Raw genomic sequence first — 9,629 nt, 5'->3', positions numbered from 1 at the left:
GACATACACTGAGAAAGGAAACTCTGCGTTTTTGGTTCCAGGACAGCCACTTACGACTACACTAAAAAGACTATATCAATGAAGCCCTGATTCGAAGAGCTACCCTGGCAACGGGGAAGAGAGCTTCTGCGTTTTTTTTTACCCCACTCAACTGAAAATCGTAATGCGATCATATGGCGAATTTGAACATGTCTTTAGAAAAAAAGTGCAAAACCGCAGCGGCTCCCCATAGAGGAAGGCGGCGTGGGAGAACGTTGCTGCTCGAGTCGGGTCAATGCGTACAGGGGAAAGCTGTTGATTGGTAGCTCATTCATTTATTTCATTGAGGTGCAATCCTGCGGGGGAGAAGCACACTAGACTTAAGATAAAATATAAAAACATTATTCAAACGGCTATAAGAAAAAAAATGTAGCGCAACACACAATTTATGCTGCGATGTGAACGCATATGACTATGGCTGGTAATGTTGCAAATGTAAGGACGGATTAAATTGTGTATGTAGATGACTGTGATATGAAACGGTACCTCTCAAAAAGATAACTGTCCGGAAATTCCAGCATATTTCTGCACTCTGATAACAATCTCACGACGAATATTTAATTCCCTGCGAAATATTGCGGCACCTTTATCAATATGGTCATTGTCAAAAGGACATGCCAAAAAATTGAGCTTCATCATTCCACTGTGAAGCAGATTATCTGCAACTAGAGAACACTGAAAATTACTACAATCCAGCCTAGAAGTGGATGACCTTCTAAAATATCAGGAAGACGCACAAGACAAATGATAATTAAGGTGAAAGCCAATTTGTGCATCATATCGAGTGATTTGCAGACCTCTTTTGCTGCATCGGGGACACATGTGCATGCTTCAACAATAGAAGAAAAGTCAATCGACAAGGCTTTCCTGGAAGGTGTCCAGTTCAATAAGCTGACATTCATAAAAAACATAACACGATGAAGGAGAGAAGACACCTTAGTACATTTTCACAAGCTAACGAGGAGAACGGACAGAGGTGTGCCTCAGGTACAACCTCCTACCGCTCTGAAGCACACTGCCGATTTCTTTAGGGCGGTCCCTGGTTACATGGGTGTTCCAACTCTACAGGGGGGTGGGGGGAACAGCATAGTTGGACCACAGTGTACTTGTTTGAATATAAGCATATAAGTGCTGAGTACATGTGTGGTTAAGTTTGCAATCATTTCTCAACTGACAACAGGGCGTCTTAGCGGACTGGCTCAATTTATTTTTCTGGGTTGGATGTTCTTGTTCTTGTAGTCATCATGAGTCATCTCCTGTTAATCAGCTGTTAGATACGACTACCTTAATATGCTATGTAGGAGCAGAGCAAAGCATTCTTTATTTTAAACAGAAGCCGCTCTTAATTGCATGAATCATCTAAGATAGACTGTCCTAATCTGACTGTGTGTGGAAGCAGAGCAAGCATTCTTCATTGCAAGCAGAAGCAATTCTTCATTGCAGCAAATAGTAAAGTGCTTATTCATGTGATAACTAATTGTACAATTTTCCCAACAGAAGGCTTGCTAGGTAGAAACCTCTGCTCACAAAAAAGATCAAAGCTGTCCATCTCAACTTTGCCAGAGAGTACCTAGACAAACCTGAAGCTTTTTGGAAGTCCAAAATTGAACTGTTTGGTCACAACTAAAACAGTAATGTACATACAGATATATATATATATCCCTTCTGTGAACAGATGAGTCCAAAATTGAACTGTTTGGTCACAACTAAAACAGTAATGTACATATATATATATATATATATATATATATATATATATATATATATATATATATATATATATATATATACACACACCCCCGCACACACACACACACACAAGAGAGAGAGTTATACAGTATATGTACTGTAGCAGTTCTGTTAAATTAAGACATTTGCACATATCTTTGTAACTCTGTAAATGAATGGCTGCTGATTAATGATTGAAGTATATTGACCTCATTTCGATAAGTAGTGATAAATGATTAATACACTGTAAGGTTCATGATCAGAACAACTATGTAGTGGATATACTCAAAATAAAATAAAATGTGTGCTCTGAACTGAGTATCATGGACACATCTGTGTCAGCATCGGTAAAACAGACAAAGCCAGAGCATTTGCATGTTATGTTACAAACATCAGTAAGTTTATACTTGAATGTTCATACTACTCTACTGCCTAAGGGACATTACATTTCACACTTACAACCTCATATATTAATAATTCTGTAGTGAAAGTAGTAATGAGTAATCAGCTTTCATCGATTTTTCACTCTTTTAAAAATATATTTTGCCCCTTTAAATATTGCCATTGAAAATAATTATATTACCTTTTAATTATTTGAGATACATAAAGTATATTTGACGTATTTATTTGGAATGTTGACATTACTTTTGACATTATGACTCCGCCCATACAGAGTTATACTCTACATGGAGAGGTTGTCCTCTGAATAGAGTTTTTTTTTTTTTACTTGGGGTGTATCTTAAACAGAGGGACGGACCATAAACAAGCCTCAGTCTGTTGCTCAACCAAGCTGCAGCCCATTGGAAATCTGATCTTCTTTCTGATAAGATCTCTTTCACCTGACCCTTTCCACAGTCCATGGAAAGACAATTGATTTGACTTACATTAAGGTAAGTTTAACTTGACTAAATAATTTTGGAATACTTTATATTGAAATTGCATTTTTATTTTAATCTGACATAATGATCTGACATGACAGTTCAGCCATAACATGCTCAACATTATGAAGAAAATTTTGTGCAAAATATTTAGATAATAGAGTATACGTTACATCAAACAACTCATTTTAATGGTCATGCCAGCTATACACAGAGTACACCAGGGTTGGCTAATTAATTTTACAAAGGGGCCGGATGAGAAAATGCTTGCCAAGTCAATATATTAACCTTAACTTAACTCAAGTTTGTGTTTAGAAAATGCATATTTTCCCATTTCAATAAATTGCTACTTGTGTTGATATGGTATGTATCTAAGTAGGAAATAAAAAAAATTAACATAATTCTAAGCATTATTAAAATGAAATCTTTACATTTTCAAAATTTGAATATTCATTTTGTGCACCAACCACCAACTCATATTAGCCATTCTAATTCAGGAATCCCAAATATATAGATAAGTGGGAAGTATGAAAATATTCACAGTGATTAAAAATGATCCAGTGATGACTTATAACACACTTAATATGTACAGTATATGAAGCTAGACATACATACATACAGTATTATCAGGCCAAATCCTCTTGGCTCTCTTCCTTCCGCCTTGCAGGAAATAAGAATGTTGCTAGCATTAGGACCACTGTTGACATTTTTGCTAGTCTCTTTTTGACAAAATAGTTGTCCGAGGGGTCAGAAAGGTTGCTAAATATAGCAAAAACTTCATAAAGTTGGCAACACTGCAGAAAGACATAGACATTAGTGGGGTTCCCGTCCAATTATTTAGAATTTTTTAAGCAAATTTACTGAAAATGCGCAAAACGGACATGCGACTTATGCCCGTTTCCATCTGTTCTCCTTTTGCGAATATTGAGGGGACTCTGCCGCTGTAGGTGGCGGTATACACCATAGAGATGTGCGATGACGTCGTATGAGTTTGCTTTTGTGATTCTTGATAAACCGTAGCGTTTCTTTCCTGTTTTCCATCTAAAATTGCATTAATACACCAAAAATATTTCTGTTTCGTCATATATATATATATATATATATATATACACACCACACTAGGCCAAAGTCCGGGCTGCGACTGTTAGTGATGGGTCGTTCATGAACGAGCTGGTACAAAGTGAACGGTGAGAGCCGGCTCCCTCCCTCCATCATTTCCCCCCGCTCTCTCACTTTCTTCCTATGTCGCTCTCATTTTTTCACGTGTCTGAAATGAGGTTTGGCTGCTCAGAGAGGGAGAGACAGGAAGAGAAAGTCGAGGGGGTGAGGGTATGCAGTGAGTGTACTACACGTGGTGTACGTGCTCCGTGTCTCCGCCAGTCAGAGAGAGACAAGAGGAGGAGAAAACAGAGAAGAGAGTTGAAGAGTTGAAACACACACATTCACACACACGCACAAACACACACACACGCACACACACACACACACACACACACAACACAATATAGCAGGGCACAGAAAAACCCTGTAAGGAAAGGCACCCAGGAGGAGCTAATCCACACTGGGAAGCGAAATTCGCCATTTTGAATCCAAAATAGGTCACCTACATGAATCGTGCATATCCGATGAGAAAATATTGTGGATACCCAGAAAGTCGGTGAACTCCGGGTGGGATGGGTACCGAACAGTGGCGTGCACAGAGATTTGGGGGGGCAAGTGCTCTGGGGGGATGAAAAGGGCACTTTTGTGCACAAGGAATATACCTTACTGACAATTCCGAGATGACGTCACAAATCAAGATGGCCTGTCAACTTGGAGAACAAAATTTATCTGCTCATTGAAAAGCGTTGGATTGTTGTAATTTGATTTATGAGGATTATTTTGATTTCAAAATGTGATGAGATGTCGTTTGTATGATAGTCACAGGAAAAAACATTACAATCTGCCATTTGTTTTCACCGTATAAAGTAAGCATTTGCATTGTGTTACATGGGGACATATCAGAAATGCCTGGATGTTCGGAAATGTCAATAGAAGTTTTTAAATAAATATTACACACACATAATAATAATTATTATTAATACTCCACAGCTAGTTTTAATAACAGCCTATTAGGGCAACATGACTGCAAGACTTGTAGCATAGAAGAAACTTACAGTTATGGTTTGTACTAAATAATAGCTAATAATTTAGCTAATAATAGCTTCATGCCTGCTGATTTAGTACAAACTATTCAAAAAAAGATTTTTTTAATACAATTAACCTTAAGGAGCAAATCAATATTAAAATGGAACCTTTAAAAGGTGTTTGACTCTCTCTTTCATCTTCATGCGTCTTTGATGTCATCCAAGAGAGCAGAGAGATGCTTCCCTTGACTGCTTGCTGTAGCGCCTTTTCTTTTCCCCTTTACAGCCTCTCCTTTCAAGGCATTATGCTACAATTACTAAATAAATAGACCAATTGTAACCAAACAGACCAATGGCATGCGAATGAATAAGACTGACTGTTGTCATTACAAGAAGGCAAAATGGTATTTTTCACAGGCAATGCAAATGCAACTCAATGCAAATGCTTGTGACTACTAGCATAATACAAACCAGACACAAACAACAGTTCATCACATTTTGAAGTCAAAATAATCCCCACAAATCAAATTACAATGATCTAAAGTCCAATGCTTTTCAGAGAGCTTCCTTTCATCGTCATTAGTCTTACTATGTGGTGGTTACATGGACATGCTACTTCACAACAAAATTATTATAGGTAGGGAATAGAGGGCAAACAAACAGTACAATTTCCCTGGATTCATAACACAGTTAACCTGGCTGGGGTGGAGCAGCATGGGAAGGAGATTCGTGTGTGTGTCTGTCCGACACCGTAACCGTGGGTAATTAGTGTTCACGTGACAAAGGAAGCGAGAGAGCTAGGTCGAGTGTGCGTGCGCGCTCAGGGGACGCATTGTGGTTTATTTTTTCACACGCGATTAATTATGCAACTTTTCTAAAAGGTTGTGTCAACATTGACCTGTCCTCTGTAAAGTGTTTATAAAAAAAACAACAACAAAAACGAACTTTCCAAAGGGCACTTTTTTTGAGAGAGGGCAGAGGGGCAAGGGTGTGAGCACCACTAGGGACCACCTGTGCACGCCAGTGGTACCGAAAACGATTCACGTTAAATCAAACGATGCCATGTTCCGAAGCGCGTCTTGAGTTGTGACTGTCCGGGATGTGTTGGTAATTTTACTATGGCGCACTTGAACGCAGAGTGACAGTACACACAGCCAGTATACTGACGTCACCCACTTGCGCTAGTTTTCATTCACGCTACGCTAAAATGCATTTCCGGGTTTGGGATTTGGCTTAATAAGCAAGCGACATTTGACCGCCGGCATGCCAAACGAGAAGGAAGCTTCGCGATTCCCTTTGCTTGAGGGTGGTGCCCCACACCTGCGTGGACTTATTGGTGCTGAGGCTGAGCGGCTCGCCATATGCGGGCAGCACCGCCGCGACTGTCTCTCCTCAGCGCGGACCACAACGCGGACATACCAGATGTCCGTCTTCACCCACTCATTTGAATCATATTATAAAGTGTGTGAGTTTACCATCGTTACAATATATTGCTTATACCATATTTATAATTTCATGGGTAACAATAAAACTGCAAAATCTTGTGGCCAACCTGTAGCACTAGCAAACCATACCGCATTGGATACAGTCTACATTGAGTTTGCTCTTGAGTCCCAATTATTATTTTCATTGTCATTCATGTCCTCTTCCAACTGTCATTTTTTGTGAGATTTCACTCCAAGATGGGATCGAATTCATCGCGCTACGTGCTGTTAGAAAACGTTATTTTGTTTGCTTTGCGTGTTTAAACAAAAATCAAAGTTGAGATCTGTGAAGAGGTTTCCTTGCAAGGTTTTTATTACAGAAAGTTTCTGAAGACACAAATGAGTTCACTCAAGTAGTGATCTGTCCAAATGTGTGTCCTTCAAGTGGACCCACATCACCTTTATACAAAAACAGTGTTTACAGGATATCGTTTCTCCCCTCCCTGAGTCCTTGGGGAAAGAGTGAAGTAGAAAAAAAACAGATAAGACTTCTGACAGCTCATATCTTAGTTCATCCCAGCTTTTGGAAGAATAATTGGACCCAGCTCTTCCTTGAACTTTAGACCGGATAACTGAAAACAGAAACTCTGCCTGCACTTTTTTAAACATATACTCCTTAGATAAATCACAGGAACCTTATTACACATTCCTTTCACAGGGAAGAGAACAAAAGACACTGTGCATCAAGTTACATTGAATTAACTGTTTTCTTATTACTACACAGCTATAACTAAATTCAAAACAGTTAAAATATAAATTGAAACAGTAAAAATGTTAACAATGTTAACAGTGCACATGCACGTTCTTGAAAAACAACTGCACAAGGAACCAAGATAACACTAATACAGTTATTTATTGTCTGTTCTTGTATTACTGCTTAATTTTGTTCTTTATGTTGTTCATTGTAAAGTAATAGTAATATTAATTTATGGTATTATTTATACTTTATAACGTTATATCTTGATTATTTTATTTTTTTATACTCCATCCTCTCTGGCTCAAATGCGAAAGGTACCCATCCATACTTGAATGCAGCACATGTTTTTTCAACTACTATCCACGGTCCGATAAATGTAGCAAAGACGTTCGCATTTTTGCAAACAGTTTTTTTTAATGCCATAAAATCTTGAACATTAAAACTCGCCATCCCTTACCAGCCCCCTCTGAGGAATAAAACTAAGCGCAGAGTAAAAAAATGATGCCCAAGTTCTTCACACATTGAGAGGGTTTAAAATCTTGTAGTTTTGATAATAGTTTCTCTCTCTGACCTTCAGGACCGATGACTAAAACCTCTTTTTTGTCCTGGTTGAGCTGCAGGAAATGTTGTGCCATCCATGACTTAATATCTAAAACACAATTTAAAAGGGTATTAATAGGCCCCATGTCATCCTGAGACACAGCGATGTACAGATGTGTATCGTCAGCGTAACTGTGAAAGTTGACGCCGTGTCATGTAAAAATTCAAAAGTAGTGGGCCTAAAATTTAACCTTGGGGAACCCCACATTTAATTCAATGGGTTCCAGAGGAACATGTATCCATACTTAAGAATAAATATCTATCAGTGAGATAAGAATAAAACCAGTTAAAAGGAGTACCAGAGATGCCCACCAGGCTTAAGTCTGTTTAATAAAATGTGGTGATCTACCGTATCAAAAACAGCATTTAAATACAGTAGCACCAAGACTGGAAGTTTTTTCAGGTCTATATCACACCTGATATAATTTAAAATCTTTAAAAGAGCAGTGTTGGTACCATGGTTCATTCTAAAACCAGACTGATATTTCTCTAAAATATTATTTGTATCTAAAAAATAATTAAATTAGATTTTTTTTTCTTTTAAAATCGTACTTAAAAACTTTAAGTTGGATACAGGTCAGTAATTATTAAAACTGCTGGGATACAAATAGCTTTTCTTCAGAAGGGGCTTCACCACCGCCGTTTTAAAGGCACCCGTCTGAAGAGAGCAATTGACTATATTTAAAATGTGTTCTTCAAAAAATCCATAAAATGTCTTTAAAGGCGATGTGGGAATTGGATCTTTTGGGTTGACCTGTGAGAAAATTCGACCAAGTGTCCTTGCATTAACTAGAGCAACACTGACCAGTTTTTTGACGAGTGATGGGTCGTTCGCTCTCATCGTTCTTTGAAGTGAACGATGAGAGCCGGCTCCCTCCCTCAAGAGCTGGCTCCGTCATTTTCCCTCGGTTTCTCTTTCTCTCTCTCTCTTCCTATGTCGCTCTCTCTTTTTCACGTGTCTGAATCGAGGTTTGGCTGCTGCTCAGAGAGGGAGAGAGGGAGACGGGAAGAGAAAGGGGAGGAGTGAGGGCATGAAGTGAGTGTACTGCTTGCGGAGCACGTGCTCCGCGTCTCAGCCAACAGAGAGAGAGAGAGAGAGAGAGAGAGAGAGAGAGAGAGAGAGAGAGAGAGAGAGAGAGAGAGAGAGAGAGAGAGAGAGAGAGAGAGAGAGAGAGAGAGAGAGAGAGAGAGAGACAGGAGGAGAAAACAAACAGAGAAGAAAAGAGTTGAAGTAATTAGTTTTTCTGAATGCCAATTTGAAATAAAATAAGGTATTTTATCCTGGACCTGGTGAGTAGCTTATGTTTGTTTTGTTCGCTGCTGTTGTTGCACTTAAATTACTACTCACTATTTTTGTTATTTTGATTGTTGTTGGTTGAAGTTTTAATTTTGTTGCTTATTTATTGTTTGTAGCCTTTTAAATTTTCAATAAAATAAACAAAGAACCTTTTTCTTTACTTGATACTATTTACAGTTAGTAGAGTGAAATAATTGGTTTACCAAGTCATTTTTCAAAATGTATGCTAAATTTGTTGTAAATATTTAAAAGAAAAGCTAAATTACAAGAGCCGTTTGAGAGCCAAAAAGAGCCGGCTTTTTTCACTGAGGCGATCCAAATGTACCGGATCACCCAAAAGAGCCAAAAATCCCATCACTAGCGACTGTGAATGGTATTTATGTGAGTCCATGTGAGTCAGCGCGACAAATATATAACCCAAAAGACCCTTCGAAATGGCGCTGAGACGATACGTAAGCAAGGATGCGCGGCAGCAACTGTTATGGTATATGCCACCGGCACCACTTTGCGGCAAATCAACCCACATACGGCAACGTTCGTCTCCCTGGCTGTGCGGTGTGCGCCATCAACGCTAACGTCCGGTGGAGCGAGCGACACATTGGGTGAGTTTTTTCCTCAAGTAAGTAACAACGCTATGTCCTGCGTTCCCAGCTTTATCCAGAGTTTACATTGCCATGTAAATTGACGTTTAACTGTTATGTATGACTATATTTGTGTACTAGTCTATTACTGGGAAAATCCGAGACGCAAGCTAAACCTAAGCGAAACAGCTAGTTTAGC

General features: G+C 38.8%; 2 protein-coding genes across 4 annotated transcripts in view; both read left to right on the top strand.

Moving 5' to 3' along the window:
- Window positions 1-2,527: 2,527 nt before the first annotated feature.
- The window catches only part of LOC147170334 (aldehyde dehydrogenase family 3 member A2-like), a 45,136-nt gene continuing 38,034 nt past the window's right edge, over window positions 2,528-9,629 (top strand). For 2 of the 3 annotated variants that reach the window (XM_086081380.1, XM_086081382.1), the window contains exon 1: window positions 2,528-2,657. The gene's annotated coding sequence lies outside the window, so the exon portion shown is untranslated. Of the gene's footprint in view, window positions 2,658-8,723; window positions 8,843-9,629 lie in introns of those variants that run through there. The other variant, XM_086081381.1, reaches the window with a different exon arrangement.
- The window catches only part of LOC147170335 (uncharacterized), a 3,888-nt gene continuing 3,589 nt past the window's right edge, over window positions 9,331-9,629 (top strand). The window contains 2 exon segments of the mRNA XM_086080645.1: window positions 9,331-9,451; window positions 9,572-9,629. The exon segment at window positions 9,572-9,629 is cut by the window's right edge and continues 47 nt beyond it. Coding sequence (XP_085936771.1) covers window positions 9,331-9,451; window positions 9,572-9,629 — 179 coding nt within the window.

The sequence above is a fragment of the Leptonotus elevatus genome, chromosome 7, assembly GCF_054856555.1.
Source record: "Leptonotus elevatus isolate MCC_2025b chromosome 7, RoL_Lele_1.0, whole genome shotgun sequence".
NCBI lineage: Eukaryota > Metazoa > Chordata > Actinopteri > Syngnathiformes > Syngnathidae > Leptonotus > Leptonotus elevatus.
Note: the sequence above shows the minus strand (reverse complement) of the source record. Positions and strands in the feature narration are given on the sequence as shown.